The sequence below is a fragment of the Haemaphysalis longicornis genome, unplaced genomic scaffold (assembly GCF_048455015.1).
Source record: "Haemaphysalis longicornis isolate Haplotype H1 unplaced genomic scaffold, Haemaphysalis longicornis Haplotype H1 scaffold_5, whole genome shotgun sequence".
Classification (NCBI taxonomy): Eukaryota; Metazoa; Arthropoda; class Arachnida; order Ixodida; family Ixodidae; genus Haemaphysalis; species Haemaphysalis longicornis.
This window is the reverse complement of record NW_027526385.1, coordinates 76017549-76037550: the sequence shown is the minus strand read 5'-3', so window position 1 is coordinate 76037550 and position 20002 is coordinate 76017549. Positions and strand designations below refer to the sequence as shown.

Sequence of the window (20002 nt, the reverse complement as noted above, 5' to 3'; positions counted from 1 at the left end):
CATTTCTCTTCAACCTGGTGATGATTGGAGTCGCCGAACGCCTGAACCAGCTCCCTCAAGTCAAGTACACCATCTATGCGGACGACATTACCCTCTGGGTCCCCGGGGGTAGTGACGGCCACATTGAATCCACACTACAAGAGGCAATCGACAACATCGAAGACTGCCTGAAAGACACGGGACTACGATGCTCTCCGCAGAAATCGGAGTTGCTGATACTACCACCGCCCGGGCGCCTCCGCAAGCGAGCAGCGGAGGACGCCAAAAAGATCATGCTGCGCACGGGGGACGGCGCAGTCATACCCCACGTGAAAAGCATCAGAGTGCTCGGCATGCACATCGAAGCCAGCCGCAGCAATACAACCGCAATCGACCGCATGGTCACCAAGATGGGGATCGCAACGCGTCTCATCAAACGAATATCTACGCGCAGACAGGGAATGCGAGAAGCTAACCTGCTGCGCCTCTTGCAATCATTTGTCATGAGCCACGTTACATACGTTGGTGCGTTCCACTACTGGAAACAACAGGAGAAGGATAGGATCAATGCGGCCATCCGCAAATCCTACAAGGCAGCACTGGGGTTGCTCAACAGCACGAGTAACCAGGCCCTTGCCGAACTGGGGGTACACAACACCCTGGACGAGGTGAGTGAAGCCCAGCGGGTCTCCCAGCTCGAACGCCTCGGTTCCACCAAGACCGGCAGGGCCATCCTCCAGAGGTTGGGCCTCAACCCACCTCAAGTTGACCAACATCAAGATAGGATCGTTCCCATAGAGGACGACATCATTCGCAAGATCAAGGTGCTCCCCTTGCCGCGGAACGTCCACCCGGACAGGAACGCGGAGAGGAGAGCGGCGCGAGCCCGAGCGCTTGCCGAGGCACACAACAGTGACGAGGGGGCAGTATACGTGGATGCAGCCAAGCACCGCGACCGTCCCAACACATATGTGGTGGTGGTCGTACGAGCCACCACCGGGGAACTAATGAACGCCTGCAGCATCAAGGCCCGAACGGCCGCGCAGGCAGAGGAGGCTGCCATAGCCCTAGCGCTAGCGAGCAGCCCCACAATCACCACGGTGCTCAGCGACTCGAGGACCGCAGTAGCAAGCTACGCCAGGAACGCCGTGTGCGGGACTGCAGCGAGCCTGCTCCCCGAGCGCAAGGAGACTACAACGCACATCCGCTGGTTCCCCGCACACGTGGGGGGCATTGCGGGTGGCACCGTCAACCGCAACGAGGAGGCGGACGCCATCGCACGCGAGCTCGCGCACCGTGCGGTGCCCCCCTGCCCATCGTCTGCGGCGGAGATCATGGAGCCCCTGACCAACTACGGGGACATCCTTCACTGGCATCGTGCGGGAAGACGCGCCCTGCCCCCCCCTCACCCGAGGCTCAAGAGGGGCGAAGCCGTCCTCCTCCGTCAACTACAGACTGGATCCGTGCTGACTCCAGCGCTCGCGCGCCACGTGTGCCCTGGAACTTACGAAAGTGCAGTGTGCAGTGTGTGCGCGTTGGTGACTGCAGACCTGGCCCACATCATGTGGGGATGTGAAAGACACAGTGCAGTGGGGAGCCCAAAAGAGCTACCACCGGACATTATAGGACTCGTGAGCTCGCCCGAATACGAGCGGCAACTGCTGGCAGTCCAGCGGCTCGAGGCTGCTCTGGCCCGGCAAAGGCGAAAAGGAGACCCTCCTTCGGGAGGGGACTCGCCGAGTAGCCTGAACCGGTGCCCAGGCATAGCTTCGGGGTCTACTTAGTACATAGACAGGGGGTGGCGAAGCCCTGCGTGGCCTGACCCGCCTCCCCGCCGGAAATTTTCAATAAATGTCATTTTCTCTCTCTCTCTCCATGTCGCATACATTACCGTCGCTCTGTCTGCATTGTGGAAATTTCAGCGTTTGTCTTTTTGTGGCAACAACGAATTCTGTGCCAACTTCATGTCAAACGCACAATGGCGCATGGGCTGTCCATGAGATATGCTTGGTTTGGACTAGAAGGCATAGACATGGGTACACCAGCATTTATTGCAAAGTCAAAAGCCATTTTCGGCCTGCAACTGAAATAAGGGCACTGCGCGGTCCCAATCAGGTTGGCTACTGGAGCTGAGCTCGCACTGCAGTCACCGTAGCATCCTTTACCTAGGCTGGCAAGCTTTGGTGCAGTGATCTCGGTAGTGGATATCTCGGTGATATCAGTTGCAGTGGTCTCTCAGATCTGGCTGCTCCTGATCGCCACATCGTCCCGGGAGTTGACGCTAGCACGTGCTTCAGTTCTACAGTACCGCTAATGCACTTACCCTGAATGCAGCTATATAGGGATGACTGTATTCTCAGAGCAGAGCAAAAGCCAATGCCTATGTACACTCATTTCGATGGAGAAGCAGTCACAGTTACACGATCCTGCAAACCTACAACACCCTAATGTCTTCTTAGGGCGGGCTGGTAGAGGTAGAAGTCGAGTGAAACTCAGAAGCCTGGCACACCCATGCATGGACAAACACCAGAACGACTAGGACGTCCCGTGTGTTCAGTAACATTTAAACCATAACTAGAATATGCCCCAGCCAACAATGTACTCCCCTCCAAGGTGATCTCCAATGATTATTCATTATAAAAAAATGAAAGAAGCTCACACTTGTAGCAACATTGAAGCAGCGAAGAAGCAAATCGGCTGCAATCGTGGACTTAAACCGTTGTCATGATTGTGAAGGTTGCATATGGCTTCGCTACATTCAAGTCTCACGCATTAGTGCGAGCTTCCTTCTTGGGTTTTTTTTTTTTTTTGGAGACGCAGAAGTTGGGCCAGAGAGAACTGACTGAGCTAGCTGAGGTCGGTGGGACAGGCCTGCAACACTCATTTAGTCCGTTGGATAATGCGGGTCAGACATGAAATCGCACCGGACAACCGTTGTTTTTATCCCTTTGCAGTCCAGAGCTTTTACCCACTTTCCGCATGTCTGCAACTGTTTTGTCAGTTTCTGGCGCTGCTAAGAAAAACTCACAGGATATTTCTTTTTTTTTTCTTTCATTTTGCTTGCAAGTCCTGTACTGATATTGGAGCAGCGTGTGAAACTGCTCGAAACATTCTCCTGGGTGCAGGCCAGGGTTGTTACTGCAGGTTTTGCAGAAAGACACAGTTTCCCTGCTTCCTCTATTTGTTTTTCTATCGCTACAAACAGCACAGTCCTTGCTGCTTCGGCCACAGGAAGCTTGTAGATGAAATGGCCCGTCCCATCTAGCCTTTCCTCGCACTCCAAACAGAGCAGACGGGCCCCGATTTTCAGCTCGAGCTCTCAGACCACCCACCAACTGTTGGATGAGGTTTCTGTGGTGCTGCAGGCCTCGCTGCTCCTTCTTGCCATGTTTCTGCAGTTGTCTGTGCCTCCAAATATAAATATTGACAACGGAAGCCTTTACATGGCAGGAAAAAAGCTTTGCCACCACTCCATTGTCCTTCGACAAAATGAGTAGCTTACAGAGCAATGATCCGCACGGTGCTGTCTCCACTATCGTCGTGGTCTTCGTCACTCACTTCTGTCGAATCACTGTCATTACTAACTGATGGAGGCACGCAATTCTCTTCCCCACTGAAGTCATCATTGCTTTCGCTAAGTGCCCCACCGTAGAATGCATGCGATGAGAAAGCGGCCATGCTTCTCAGCGAACAGCACACACGTGAAAACACTATGGAATCCAGAGGGCCTGCGCTGAACATTGCGCTGCACCGCAGTGAACAAAGAAGAAAAAATAACGCGAAAACACTGGTAAACTCCCCATAATGCCAGCAAAAATAAGAGTTTGGCAAATCCCCTACAGTGTCCCTTAGGACCCACAAGCTCGCATCTCTGCAGGGAAAGATTAAAAGGTGTAACCAAAATATTAACGTTTATTAGGTTGTTCTCACATAACGGGGTTCACGAAAGAAACAATACGGGGATGGCCACCGAGTACGTCTATAGCCAAGCGCAGGACACCTCTAGTTGTTGGTGTACTTCGCTGGCCGCTTCTCAACAAACGCTGTCATGCCCTCTTTTCGGTCCTCCTGTAGAAATAAAAGAAAGAAAGAAAGAAAGAAAAAAAAACACGGTGTGATCGAGTGTAACGACCCAAGCTTACAAACATGCATGGCAAAAAAAGCAGTCACTTGTGGAATGCAACTCAGATCAGTTGGCCGTATAACTGGCAAAGTAAAGCTTCCTGTTTGGAAAAGAATTTTTATATACAAAATTAAAGCTGTTCCACTGAATGTGATTTTATATACAAAATTAAAGCCGTTCCACTCAATGTGAAAGCTGTCAGAAGTGCAGAGCAGTGATTCGCCATAATGGGCTGTAGCGCCGTTATCCACTCACTGCCACCACCCAATGCAATTCAAATTTCCCTCCTTCACAGTGCTCACGTGCCCCCTCAGGGGCCTGAAACTGCGTCAGCGGGAGTTCTGTTATTTTTGTGCTTGCTTTTCCTCCCGCACGTGCCGGCACTGCACTGCCGGCATTGCACTACCAAAAACCAACGCTAGTTCTAATGAACATGGGCGCTGCCCGTGAATTACATATATTTTGCCTCAAATGTGCCTGCAGTTTTCTTTGTGTTAAACAAGAGGGAGATGTATGACAAGCGCCAGCGGTTCACAAGTTTCGAACGCTTATGACTATATAAACCGCTTGTTTTTCGCAGCCTCTGGGTTACACCGCGACAACAGCCGCTACGGTGGAACGCCGTGTGGCTCTACTTGGGTCCAGCGAGCGAGCTACGACAAGGCGAGCCCCTAAAGTGCTCTGCACTTAAAAAGCAAGAGGACCACCAAGACACAACTGCAACACGGTGACCTGCCTAAACAGTCCTAGTAATCCTGAAATGCACAGAGGTGTTGAGGCAGTCACTTACCAGGGCAAAGGACGCATGGAAGAGCCTCTTCTCAACACGGAGACCTTCTTGTAGAGTGGTCTCGAAGGCTGCGTTCATCAAAGGGTTCTATAAGCATCACGGCACGCTGACAAAGTTGTGAACAGGAACACAGAGGTGGCTGACTCAGCACAGCTTGTGACAAGAATGAAATTCCCGCTCTTCACAGCAAAGCTAAAAGCAGGTTGCAGTAGCACTGTTACGAACACTTCAAAAATTGACAGTTTCCAAAACGCTTATACAGTGTAGACCGCTTATAACGTATGTCGCGGGAGCCGCAAAAATCCGCACTATAAGCGGTACCACACTATAACCAAAACACGCGCGAATTCAACCACATCGCCACCTATCTCTCAAGTCAACCTATATTTATCATGACTCAGTCGCACAGCACTTAAAAACGAAGGCACGGTCTATATTTCGTATTATTTTTAACATCAGCCGCTGCTGAAGGGCAACAGCGCAGTCTCAAGAACGGCGAGCGCGGCTTTAACTTCCGTTGTGTTTGTTTTGAAAGACCGTGGCTGCGTTTTTAGCGTCTATGAACAGCTGCCGCAAGACGTGATAAGAACGCCAGCGGGTTTTTTTTTTTTTTTTTTTTTTTTTTTCCTTCAAACCCCACATTGTGTTCACGATGCCGAAGGCGGCTGCATATCAGCGCAACGTACTGGTGGTGGAAATCTTCGGCTTCGCGCGGCTCGGATGTTCGGAAAGGGAAAGAGCGGTTGCTTATCTGCACAACGTTCTAAAGCGTGAACCGCGTGGTAGATTTGGTATCGCGAAAACGTGCAGTGCACGCCAGCGCGGATACAACTGGCGTGGTGTGGGCGGCGCGGTAAGGGGCGGCAACATGGCGTCGGCACTGGCTGTGAAGCGGTGCAGGCAGTTCCAGTAAGTTCCAGCGACCGCTTCTAACCGCTCGCTGAAATGCTGCACGGGGCCGCAAGCGAAGATGCTCATGCAAGAAAAGAGCTAATAATGTGGACGAAAAGTGGAATATAAACTGCCATCCACGCTGCTTGTGAAAGCGCCCATCAAAAAATATCGCGGTGGTAAGCCTAAACATCTCTGGCACGGCTAGCCGGCTCGGAGCGCTTCGAATCTCCCGCCGTTAGGTACGCGTCTCCCCATTGGTGCAAGTCGTCAGGCTCCTCCCACTGCCACGCGAAGAAGCCACCGCGAGCGCGGAATCGTCAATACGAGCACGAAAAAAAAAAAAAAAAAAAAAAAACACGCGCAACGTCGATGTGCACGATTCGTGCGCGGAAACGGGCCATGCGGTTCACGATTAATAAAATCAACTTGCCACACGCGGATGGGGAGTCTGTCGCTATCTTCCGAGGTGCATCAAGCAAGGTCAGTTGTGGTTATCAGGTACGCACGAACTAAAGGGTGCCTATTTTTTTTTTCTTTGGGTGTCTACGTTAGAGGAGGGCAAGGGGTGCACGCTGCGTCAGATGGCCGATTTCATCCTTTCTTTTTTCTTTTGCTACCCTAAAACGATGCCTCAGCTGCGCCGGTCGATCAGCAGACCCGCCGAAAAACCGCACTATAAACGGTATTGTGCTTCGGCCAACCGCATCTTAAGCGGTATGCTTATGCATTGAGTTCTATGGGAGGCAAACCGGTGGTCGCAAAAGCCCGCGTTATATCCGGTCCCGCACTATAAGCGGTTACGTTATAAATGGTCTACACTGTATCATTCATGCTCAAATTTTGAAACAAAGCTTGCACGTTGCGGCACATTTTAAAACCAAGGTTTGTTACAGTGTAACACCTTGGTGACAGAGCAATACCTTTAGAAACTGAACCCCCATCTACTATGCTAAATTGAAACCCTTCACTTTCCCTTAAATTGGTACCGAAAATTCTGTTTTCGGGGTCAGTAGTGGACGCTGCCACTCCAATAAAAATCCCATATGCATGAGGTCCCATATACCCTGTACAATAGACTCGCGATAATTCAAACTCCGACAATTTTGTTTGAATTATAAGAAGTTCTCATAATAATGTTTCACGGCAACATACCAACTTTTGTTGTAGTGAAACATTCACGTATATTTAATAACGCAACAATCACCTACAATACTGAAGGGCTAAGGAAAGAGAGGAGGAGATGAAGAAGAGACATCACGAATGAATTACTGTAAACATCCCATTCCTCACATTCTTGAGACTCAGCCCTATTTTCCCCTTAGTTTCATAGTTTTTAACCTTTTTACTGAATCTGACTTGGCCGATTCCCCAGAGTGGGTATGAGCCACTGATTTATTGGTACCAACCAAACAACTGACTGCTTTGTCTTTGCACGAGAGTTCAAAACAAAGTTTCCACTGCCAACAAAGACAGACAGTTCATTGCGAATTCACTGCAGGTTTCGCTTCGACACGCCTAAGCATGGAAATGTCCAGGTAGAAGCAACAAATGCGGCAGGTATTTTCCGGCCAGAACAAGCAAAAACTATGAATTAACCGAATTTATGGAGTGGTTTGAATTTGGCAGCTTTAAAATACATTTAAAGCATAGCGGGCGAAAAGTTTGTTTGAATTATCACGAGTCTACTGTATATATGAGAATTGTTTGTTTGACTTCTAAGTAACAAAGTAAGTGCTGTTCCCAATCTCAGTGTTCAACGAAGCAGACTAAAAATGAACATAAAAATAAAAATTAACTTTCATACGAAATTTCCGCATGTATGAGAGAGCAATTAAGAGAATAGCGTCGCAGCCTGTACAAAGCTAAGCCAGACGTAAGCTACTAAGGCATGAAGAATCTGCAAGTTGATGCAAGGAGCGAGAAATCAATTCTCCTAATTTAATTTATGTTTTGACCTCACAAAGAATACAGAAGCATGCTGATTTATTTTCAGCGAAGTTGTAATAAAATAATTATCATTTTCTCCCTTCCCATTCACTGAAATGAAGTTTTGCTGCATAAGAATGCTTCTAATTAAAAATAAATTAGAACTGCATTTTCAGTAGTCTTGAACATAGAGACATTTTCACATTTTCATTTCTTTCTCAAAAACTATTTGAGCCTGAAGTGAAAACTCTACTGTAGTAGACTTGTTACTTGACCCTGCTATTAGTAACACTAGAAACCAGGCCAAATTTAGCAAAGCACTGATCTACGCAAAGCCAAAATACATTGCTTTAACACCGATGGGACTTCTTAACTTGATTGACTGTACTTGACATTCAGCTTAACATCATAATTTTTCCCCTTTTTTGCAACCACATTTAGCACCATTCGATTACAAGCCTGACCTTCCCTATTAGCGCAAGCCTAATGCCTCGGATTTTGTCAGTTCGCATCCACAAGAACGATCCATCGTCACCTTTCTGTCTGGATTCACATTTTCTTGTTCCCGTTTTAGCCATTGGTGCCGAGACGTTATAAACCCCCAACAATGTCATTTTTTCCCCGATTTATGAGCATTTGCTAAGAGTTGAGGCGTGCAAATCAAAGCCTTCCCTGCTGACAACACAATGAAACTTCTGTACAGCTAGTTCTTTTGTGTTCTGTACTTCGCCCTTGAAGTTGGCCTGAAAATCGTAATTTCATATTAGGCTATTCACTAGCCATTCCAAGGCTGCGACAATCTGTTATAGCTGTTTCTGCTATCGAGATAACAAAGCACTCCGATTGATTGACTTGATTGATTGATTGCACTCACCGTGGTTGACACTGTCCTTGCAGAGGGCAACAGAGATCTGCGAGTAGCTGGCGATCTTCTCGGCTAGCTTGATCGCCTCATCAACCAGCTGGGCTGTCGGGAATACCTTGCTCACCAGCCCTGCACATGACACAGAGCAAAAAGAGACACAAACAACACTTTTTTTATTTTAAGTAACTTCCAGCCTCGGTCGTTATTCCATCTTTCCTTCAGCACTTGCTGTTCATGCAGCATCGATGAAAATAACCGAGAAGCCGTTTTAAAAATGCCGGGGCCACCAACCGTATTTCTCGGCCTCCGCAGCGGTGATCTGGTTCCCCGTGAGACACATCTCCATGGCACGCGACTTGCCAATGGCCTTGGTTAGCCGCTGGGTACCACCAGCACCTGGACACAATAAGGGCAAAGTCACAAGACTGTGCAGTGTGCAGTTGAGTCTCATTTAGCCATAAAGCTTATTGAGACGACAATGAGCAGTGCTGGACTTGAGACAGGTCAATTATTTATTTGTTTTTAAGTTAAAATTTACAAATCTGCCAGTCTCGTTTAACAGCATAGCAATTCCAACTACAAAAACAGTAAAAAATTGTACAATATTGTAGTGAGCTCGAAAAGACTGTTTTGAGTCATCCCACAAAAGCACAATCACTGCCCAAGTTGGTTTAGCTACAATTACTGTCCAAAATGGCGCTTTTTAACAATGCACTGTCAGAAATGAGTAGTGCAACCTATCGCCGTCTTTTTTTTCATAGGCAATAAGGCCAGGCCCGAGAGACCCAAGAAAAGCGATTTCAGTAACGCCAAGACGGCTTAGTGCGCACAAAACGCATGCTGACCGTTTATTACTACACTACAGCACAAAAAGGACAGTGCCACCACTTCCACGCAGTAACAAGCTTTATTACTACATTAAAGGCACAACATCGGCCCCTCTGAACGAGCAGATGTTGAAACTGACTCAGCAGTGTGATGCCTCCGTTTGCCTTACATTCCCAGCCCCAGATGCGAGTAACAAATGGAGGATTATGAATATTGCAAGGAGTGTACTGTGCACTGCAAGTGAGGTAATGACGCAAGTGTTTATGATGGAGTGGAAAGGCACGACGGCATAGTGACAACAGCGCGTCATTCCACTCTTTGCACGAGTGAGGAGAGTTACGTACGGTTCACCAGTCATCGTCCTCCGCATTCCTACCAATTCCTTCGCGAAACGGAACAACCTCGAATTTTGTTTTCCCCGTACTGAAAATGCATCCGCTATGGCCCAGGATATAACTCGATAGAAGGCCTTAGCACCTTTGACACTACGACAAAGGTGTACCATTTTGAATCTCTGGGCTGAACTGGAGTGCTGACTCCATATGTGAATCGAACAAGTGTAGCTTCAAGTTACTTAGAGGTAAACTCTGCATCAGCCAGGCTTTTTTTAATACCATTGGGTGCCTCAGCTATTCCGCGGTTGTAGAGAAGCAGTGGCCTATGCACATGATTGATTGACTGACTGATTAACTTTTGTTTTCCTGTTGCAGGTGGTAGCTGTACTAGGCCATATTCCCCTCTCTGCTTTTCGTCCACCAGCGCTCTAATCTTCTTTTAGTCGTCTGGACAGCCTTGAAGGTAACTCCCTCTGTTCTATCCTTAAATCCTAGGGCTTCTGGATGGCAAGTGTTTCCCTCTTGAAGATTTGGATGGATGCACTCATATTTTAAAACTATGCGCGTCCGTGTAGCATACCCAGTATATTTTCCAGTAGGCGTCGCACACCACAACAGACAAACTCTCTATTTTAACTAGGAAGATCATTACATTTAAGTGTTGTTATAAGGTATTGAAAAAGCTGATGGCTATGCAATTATTTCATCAATTATGGCGGGTAATTTGTGGTCTTCGTTTGCTCAATTATGCCGGTTCAATTCCATCATCTAAGTTCTCCCCTAGCACATGTGGTAGGCCAGAAGGATCAGAAACACAAAATATCCTGTATTTAAAACCGTTCAACCACGACACCATTTTCGTTCGTTTATGAACAATCACATGGCTTTTTTTTTCTTTTTTTGCAATTGCGTGCCTTTGGAAGCCAAAGTAAAACCCACCTCCTCGTCTCAACAAAATAAAGAGTAGGCATCTATGACAGAAATAATAATAAATAGCTCCACAACCCCACGCAAATGCTACGTATTTGACCTGAAATGACAATTACGTTTTCCTCTTGTTCACAACTTATTCATTCCTTCCTTCATTTAGTTACAAGGATAGAGCAAAAGCCTCGGGCCTTACGGCTGCCCCTTTCTAGTCGGCAATAACTCAGCTAGCAGGCATTTTAAAATGATTTTTGCAGGAGAACATTCCTTGGAAAGTACTCCAGCGACTGCGAGTGTAAGATCGCAGCCTTCGAAACCCTATTCAGGGCCGCTTTAGCAAGCGTCGGAATTTCAACAGGCGCGGGCGTTTTTGCTCTCCACCCCCATCTGAAGCGCGGGCACTGTGGATAGTATTGAACCCGTGGCTTTAGGCTCACCAGCACAACACCCCAGCCACCGTGCCACCATGGTGGACCAGTTTCCACCCTACTGAAACACTTCCTGTTTTACCAGTGCAGCTTCCAGGCAGGACTAACCTGGCAGAGTTCCCAGGATGATTTCGGGCTGTCCAAACTTGGCGTTCTCGCCGGCGTAGATGATGTCGCACATCATGGCCAGTTCGCAGCCACCACCCAGCTGTGGCAGGGAGAAAAACAACAGACGTGTTTCGCAGCTTACTCCACACCAGGCAGCCTGCTACAAGTGTGTCCTCCACTCAAAAAGGCAGACATAATGCCAAAGTATCAATCATTATCTAACACTGCTTTTCTTTTTTCTTTTTGAGTGAGTGAGCAAGTCTGCTTTGTACCTCTTCAAAGTATCTGCTCCTTAAAGAGGCCATGAAGACAAAATGAAAGCTTGGTTCATTAAAAAGATTGCTTTGCCTCAATAACAATGATGTTGATCTTACTGCAAACTTCAAATAATTGAGATGCTAAGGAAAGGCCTAGTTCCATTTGATCTCATCACTTGTATGCTAACGCACAGTCGACCCACTGATAGCCACGTCCCATATTGAAAAACATTTCTTCTACCCGAGAAGACGCAAAACATATTGAAGAACCTTTAAATTTCACACTACATTGATGTAATATGGGCACGAGTGACGTAATATGGGTCAGCTATCCGCGGCCCCTATATTACGTCACTCGTGCCCATATTATGTCACTGTAGTGTGGAATTTAAAGGTTCTCCAATATGTTTTGTGTCTTCTCGGGTAGAAACAATGCCTTTCCTGGCTGGCATCTGCTAGTACCGTATTTGCACGAATATAACGCAAGTTTTTTTTTCGAAATTACGTGCTCCAAAACGCACCTCGCGTTATATTCGGAATTGAGTTCAGCCACAAGGCGCGCGAGTCTGGAGAAAGGGGAGAAAGCCATCCCAGTTGAAGGAAACGAGGAACGGGAACATCGCGCCAAGTAAAAGGAGGAAAACCGAATCTGGAAAGAACTCGTCGCCCTTGTGACATACGAAAAAAACGCAAAAACACGGCGCAAGAGGAGCGCGAGGGCGAGGTGCGAGCGGGATGAGCAGGATGAGGGAGGGGGCGAGAGCGAAGGTCACCGGGTTGCCCCTCGCCGCTGCCGCCATGTTGAGGTGGTGTATTGTGTGCTGCACATCGTCAGCGTCGCGCCAAACGGAACTCGAATTTCTTTGTTCCGCGTCTGTTGAAGTGCTGTTTTTCCTTGTCTTCTCGTCTCGAGAGTCGTTCGTATTTCGTGTGTTACGTGCACCCACGGACCTCGCATGGAGAAGAGGACTCAGTACGACGCATCCTTAAAGAAGAAGGCAATCCTTTTGTCCGAAGATGTCGGCAACTCGTGTGCGGTCTTCACATCTTCACGTCAGGCTCGTCTCCACGCTCTTCAAGGACACAGAGGCCCCGTCGATCGCAACGGAGTCCTCTTCTCTCCCCTCTCTCGGACTCAACGTGCGCGGAGGCTACCGACGACTAACGAACACTGGAAAGAGCGTTGTGTGTGTCTGTGACGTTCGTGGCGTGTTGCCGCTTGTTGCATTTGACCGTTATCGCTTTTGGGTATAAATAGAGCTGCCCAAGCATTGTAACTCATTCTTGTTAGAGCAGCGAATCGATGTTGTCGCTCTGCTCGAGTCCTGTATTGTAACCTCACCCGTCGGGGCATTGTTCTTTGGCTTCGGCTCACCTCTCACTATGAAGTAAACAGTTACGTTAGCCTACGGCTTCTGGACTTCTTCACGGCTGCAACAGCGGCTGGCCGCTCGCATCATACACGCTACCACTCGTATGTCGGAGGCCACGGAGCTCGGATCGGGTGCCCCCGCCCGGTCGCAACAGAGGTGACAACAGGGCGACCAATAAGTGGATGCCGCTGTCACAGTACGGGACATCAAAATAGACATGGGGGCCGACGCAGCAAGCTGAGCGCATTTTTTTTCTTTGTCTTGTGAGTACATTATATGTGTTTAGTTAGAATTATCTTCCTCATCAATATTGAACGCATGCTTGCCGATATCGGCAAATCTGCGCCAATAACGTAGCCATGTTCGCTTTGAAAGGGAAGAAAACAGAGGTAAGCACGATCATCATTAGACATGACACACATACGACATACTGCTGCGGCAAGTTCAGGGTGCGTTCATTGCGCAGGAAAATAAAGAAAATCGAATTTTGATGACAAACTTCAGGGGTGCGATCATTACGCGAGTGCGATCATTGCGCGAGTAAATGCGGTAAATAGCCAGTGAAGGACCTCACAAAAATCAACACCTCACCCTTCTTGCAAGCACCTCAAGACACCATGCAAGCACCTCAAGACACCACAAGTACATGATGGAACTGGAGGTTGAGTGCATTGCGCGTGCCTTTGTGACTACTTTTTGAAGTTCATTGATTGATTGTAGGGTTTAACACACCGACGCAACGCAGGCGATGAGGCGCGCCGTAGTGGAGGCCTCCGGGTTAATTTTGACCACCTGGGGATCTTTTAACGTGCACTGATATCTTGTACACACCAGTGTTTTTGCTTTTTGCCTCCATCAGAAAAGCGGCCGCCGCTGCCGGGAATCGAACCCGCATCCTCGTGCTTAGCCACTGAGCCACCACTAAGGCGGGTTACTTTTTGAAGTGTCCTAGAGGATTTATCAGCATATCAACTGGGTGCATAACCGGTGCTTTTTTGTAGGCAAAGCAAGTTTTACCTTCACCCATACTGAAAGTTCACTCAGCAGCGCAGGAAGTAATTTGAAGCTCCAGCTAAAACAAACGACAAGGAAGACTCTTCAAAATTTTTCAAAAAAGTCACCACCATCGTGACTAGCGACTTCGTTCTTAAAATGGAGTGTTTCAGGCTGCGTCCTGGCAGCTTAGCCCCTCAAAAGGTGTTAATTGTTCACGAGGGGGGAAACCGGGGTGTAAGAGTGACCAGACGAATCCAATAGCCGGCAAACCGCACTCACCGCGTAGCCGTTAACAGCCGCTATGACCGGCTTGATGGAATGGGCCACCTTGTCCCAGTGGCTGAGGAAGTTGCCCGTGAAGCATTTGGCAAAGGTCATGTTCTGCATCTCCTTGATGTCCGCACCGGCTGCGCCAAGGGTGACAGAGTTAGTAAAGGTCACCAAGACAGTTACATGTCAAGCGTTGTCTGAAAAAAAACGAAATGCTCCCCAGGGCAATATTTGTCAAATGTCAGACAAAAAAAATTTAGCTTTACAACAACAACAAAAATCTCCTCCTGGCATACCCCAAAAGCTTAACCTTAAAGGGACCCAGAAAAGCCTTTTGTAAAAGTTACAAAAGGCCTGTATTGTCGCATAGCACCAATATAGCGATGCAATGCCGTTGGAATTATTGATCTACATTAAGTATTAGCTGCGCCAGAAGCAATTAAATGCACCTCCCCCCTTGCCGATCGATTCCTCCTCCCTCTCTGCTTCTTTCAAAGCAGCTGGAAACACTGGGAATAACCATGTGACAGCGCGACGCTCGACTTCCGTTCTGCGCTAGCTACATTCCTGCACCTAGGCACTGCTGCGTACCTGCCTTTGCCTTTGCACAGTCAGCAATCGTCCGTATCTTGCCTCATTTTGACGCCACTCAGTCGCTCGCTTTGCAGCCAACGACGTGGCACGGATAACTCATCTTTATCCAGATCCGGATGCAGAGCACTCGTATCGGAACGTCGCTGCAGAAATCTGGTACTCTACACCTACTCGGGATCGCGCAGGAAGCAGGAAGAGCAGCCGGAAGCCAATGGCAGTGACGTCGCCGGCGATAGGGCGAATCAGGGGGCGCCTCGCCGTTGCGTCAGCCGCGATCGGCTCGCTGCGGTGTCGCGCTCATCGGCTGAGAAAGGCTATCTTCAAAAATTGTTTACAAATTATCCGTACTTTGTATGGGGCTCACATTTGGTTCTAACATCCCCCGTTATGTGTTCTACCACCTGAATGCGTTTGATTGCCACCTTGACAAAGCTTTTCTGGGTCCCTTTAAGTCCTCAGAATATGAATCGGGCCATTTGGTCAGTGCTGCATTCTGGGGTAGCAGGCCCTGATCACCCTGTTCCACCAATGAATTCAGGGTAGAACACATGTTGAACTCCAGAACATGAGAGAAGTTTATTCCCTTCTTTCAATAGTTGTAGGCGTACGTACGAAAATATTCAAGTATATAAGCATACAGTACCTCAAGAGCCCGCTTAACACAAGCCTTGATGGATACTACAGCAGCCAATGATACAAAAACATTTCAGTAAAACATTTTGCCATGCCTGTGTATTCACGGCTGTGTAAGAAGCCTTAGTGCAGCAGAGACGAGGAACAGGGTTGGTGATAGACAAGCTGGCGTCCCATTAATTACTCCCCTGTGGTCACTGCGCTAAGCCTTTTCCTGCAACACAAACGCCCACTTCTATGCTTCCTAGCTTCTGCTTGTGCTGCAGCCAATCGCCATTAAGTGAAACTTATTACTGCAATTCAAACCCAGAAAACAGCTCATTCCTCATAGCATCAGTCTGACCTTGAAGCTCGGCTGAGGTCGAAACCCCCCACGGGGAAAAAAAAACTCCAAAGTGAAACTGATGAAATACTTTCTCTTTTACCCTTTGGATGGCGTTAGCTGTTCAGAAGTGCTCGGAGGGCACCAAAATTTGAATTTGTATAGGTTGTATTCACTAGCAAGGCATACATGCAGGCAACCATGTGTGTGCCGTCACTGGCTACGTCGGGCTACGCAGGATGGTGGTACCTGTCCGTGTTAAACACATGATGTGTGTTGAACATTCCAAACTCTACCCCACCGAACGCAAAGTTTTTCCTCGACTCCAAAGTGAGTGCGATTAATAACATCTCTTTTGACACCACTGTTGAGAATCGGGTTGAAACGGAGCTGACGACGAACGCTGGTGTTTTTCTTTTCTTCGGCGTGCAGGCGCAGTGGCACAAGCCGCACCACGTCCGTGGCCATTTCCAGTGTTGCCAAGCGAAGAAATTGACAGCTAAACTTTTCAGTGAATACCATCTATTCATCGATAATATACTATCGATGGGAATATGCGCGGTCACGAAAGTGTTAACCGCATTCCACCACGGCAAATTTATACCCAAATTCTGTATCACCTCTATGTCATAGGCTTTTTTTAAAAAGCTTTGCTGGTCGTCCACCTTGTGAGAGTGGAATGAACCTTTTTTTATTTTGAGGGTTTAATGCACCGAAGCTACACTTGGGCTGTGAGGTGCACCATAGTGGAGGTCTCCGGATTACTCTTGACCACCTGGGGATCTTTAACATGCGCCGAAATCTCGAACACACGGGCGTTTCTGCCTTTCGCCTACATCTGAAAAGCGGCCGCCGTGGCCCGAAATCGAACCGGCGCCCATGGGCTCGGCAGCACAACCCCTTAGCCACTGCAACGGGCACAGGGTGGAATGGCTCATGATTTCTTTTGTTGTCACCAACGACACACCATCTTTACCCGAGCTAAATACCCCCACTGACGTGCACGTCAGCGACGAGGTTTCTCCTCACCGGCGAAGGCCTTCTCGCTGCCAGTGATGACGATGCAGCCCACCGACTCGTCCTTGTTGAGCGCGTCCACGGCGTCCCCGACCTCAGTCATGAGGGCGCTCGACAGCGCGTTGAGGGCCTTGGGCCGGTTGAGGGTGAGCAGGGCCACATTCTGCTGGGCGCCCTTCTTCTCGACCTTGATGTGCTCGTACGCTGACAAGAGGGGTGGGGTGGGGAGATAAAGCCACATCATCATCATTATAATTAGGCGCCTACTCCAACATCCCACTGACCTCCCATTGCTTTTGCCCTTCATCACACCCGTGATTGCACTGCCCATATGTGCTCCTGTACTCGGGAACAAGTTCAGAACGGCAATGGCTCATGCACGGTATCGCTCCGCCTAAGCGACGGACACGGATGTCAATGGGAGCGTGAGATTTGAAAGGAGGTTGGTTTGAATGCGTGATATTGCCTGCTCTTTCTCACGTACTTTGTTTGTCATCACTGCAGTAGTTTATAAGCATGTTAAGTACAAGAAATCACAGAAACAGCTCGTGCCATGTACAAAATATTCCCAGTAACGCACTACTAGCGCCGCACGGAGTAACATCTGGCTGCGGTGATGAGGCACAGCGGCAACTGCGGCGCTGCCTTTCTTAAGTTGTACCCAGAAATGGTGCAACTTAATGGTTTATCCTATCATCATCATCATCACAATCTGCCCACTGCAGAAACAAAGCTAACTACAACTATGACCTCCAATCCCTCCTGTTCTTTCATCAACTCTTTCACCAGGAATGTTTCTTCATGTCCCTGAAATCCTGCTCGCTTATTAAGACTCACCTGATCACATTCCTACGGGACGGACAAATACATGACCCACTGGCTTCAAAAGCATCGTGTACCATCTACCTTTCATTAGATGGCACTAGTGGTCTAGCAAGCGAGAGTTTTACGTCTTTATTTCAATACAGAAGAGACATATCTCTACAATAAGCAGGCTTAGCGGTTCTGAACGTTATGTGTATTTGTAACACTTTTTTCATTGGTGCCCGATGGTTCTTAAGCCAGTGGGTCACGAAGTCGTCCGTCCCATAGGAATGTTAACAGATGAGTCCTCCTTCCTCAATCTGTTGTGTGTAGCACCCCAGTTATCTTTTCTTTTGATGTAGGCTATTACATTTTCCGCTCCTGTTCTGCAATCAATACTGCTAAATCTTAATATCTCTAGGCACTGCAGCTGACTTTTTCTTCCCTGGGTTCTTTTCTTTATCTGGTCTTAAGCTTTCTGCCCTAAGAACATTGGAAATCAGAGAACCAATGAACTTGGCAGCTCAGTGTTGCATTGTGTTTGACTGCGCCAAGTTCAATTGAAAAGATCGGAGGAGAGACAGAACTTTTCGCCAGCCACTAGCAGTGATTGAACACAGACAAAACAATGTGGACTACTTAAACAGGGAGGACTGCAGGAAGAACGAATACGGAACTTGGAGCGCATTTCCTTTTCTACGGTTCTTCAGCTTAAAAATAGTTTTGTCGTCGGCATTTTACGTTGTGGAGCGGTTCAGCAGTACACAACTGCTTGTTGATGGAGCATGTAGAAAACGATGTGGCACCTTCTTATTCTACGTGCACAATTAACAGTGTTCCATTATTGCACATGTTCATATTACAGCGCAAGTTTGCCCTACTTGAGTGTTTTTGCAAGCTGTTTGTGCAACAAAATACTGGGCACGGGCAGTGTTTTAGAGGAACCCAAGTTTATTTAGTTGGTTGGAAGAGGCAAAGGCAACAGTCTAATTAGTGTCGCATAATGGTGGCGATGGAAGCAGTCGGTTGATTTTACCCAACCGGCCGCACCGCTCACTGACTAGCCAGAGTCACTGTAATTATAATTAATGACTCTGGATAGTCAGTGAGCGGAAGCGGTTTCTCCAGTTGGGTAAAATCAAGACAGACTGATCCGTTTGCAGTTGCGAAACGGCACCAGCGAGGATTGCTGTACTGGATGGGAGCAGTCTGTCTGGATTTTTACCCAACGGGCCAAACCGCTTCCGCTCACTGACTATCCAGAGTCATTAATTATAATTACAGTGACTCTGGCTAGTCAGTGAGCGGAAGCGGTTCGGCCGGTTGGGTAAAATCAACTAGGTCTGCTCCCATCCCCGCCATCATGCGACACTAATTAGACCGTTGCAGAGGCAAGAAGGGTACCAGAACCGTAAGATGTAACTGTTGTAGCTAACGATAGATAAAACTAGCACGAGTGAACTGGTGGGCTGCAAAGCAAACCCTGAAAGAACGAACAAAATTTTTTCAGTTCACCGAAATAAAAAAGAAGACGCAAAATCGCCGCGTCCCTTCCACTTATTCGAAACGCCTTCCGGATAGCGCTTATCTCAGCTTTGATAAACTGAGATAATGAAATACGAGGAAACTCTACAACTTGGCCCCACGTTTTAGGCGGGAATCACGCGAAGCGACCTTTTCTGCAAATTTTAAACAGTAGCCTTTTTTAACCAAAAATTTATTGATCAAACTGAAAAAAAAAAACATGAAAACACCTGAAGTTAGTGAAAAGCGACAAAAGCACCGCCCGTAAAATGTGATATGCGTAACCACGTGAGCGATCGGACGATATGTCGCGCGCTCAGAAAACTGAACTACAAAGAAATAAAACAAAAAGCGACAAAAAGACATTTAAGAGGTTTCAACCACTGAAAAACTTACACAAGACGATTAGCTATGAACATAAGAGCGCGCGCACATGAGGTCGCAGCTGCATAGAATAAGCTGCACATCTTATTTTATGTCTTTTTCGTTGTTTTACGGAATATAAAGTAAATAACTCTAGAATATGCAGAACAAAACGGCCTTCGTCAATAGAGGAAGCGCATTATTATGCCTACGTTCTTGTAATGTGAAGGTGCAGAACAGCAGAGCTGCCCCCTGAACGCTCTCACCTGCCGATGCGAATCCACGTTTCACGAGCTCCGGGTGTTTGAACTGCCTCGCGCCAAGCAGGAGTGATCGCATCACGCTAGCGGTGTTCATTTTTGGCCAGACGTGCCGCTCGACGAGTTATTTAACCAGCAGGCGCGATATTACGCGAACGAAATTAAAATATATTCGTGATTACTTCAAGGGGAAGAGATCACAGCTGCAGACAGGCGGCACGTCCGGCTTGCTTGCGTGGCTAGAGCGTGGCTGACTACGACTCAATTAGCAAACATTCAAGCCTCAAAGCTACATCCAATCCATAAACAACACAGAACTATATTTTAAAAGTTAATAATAAAACTTATTTATTTTTACTAAAAATCAAATTTATTATTACGTTTAA

General features: G+C 47.8%; 1 protein-coding gene across 1 annotated transcript; it reads right to left on the bottom strand.

Annotated features, from left to right (window-relative positions):
• Window positions 1-3871: 3871 nt before the first annotated feature.
• Window positions 3872-19876, bottom strand: Echs1 (Enoyl-CoA hydratase, short chain 1). The gene is made up of 8 exons (XM_077670722.1): window positions 19623-19876; window positions 16678-16869; window positions 14109-14236; window positions 11204-11303; window positions 8869-8973; window positions 8587-8706; window positions 4893-4960; window positions 3872-4047 (listed from the first exon to the last, which is right to left on the bottom strand). The coding sequence occupies exons 1-8, from the start codon at window positions 19711-19713 to the stop codon at window positions 3982-3984; spliced, it is 870 nt and encodes a 289-aa protein (XP_077526848.1). The 5' UTR covers window positions 19714-19876; the 3' UTR covers window positions 3872-3981.
• Between the last annotated feature and the right edge of the window lie 126 nt (window positions 19877-20002).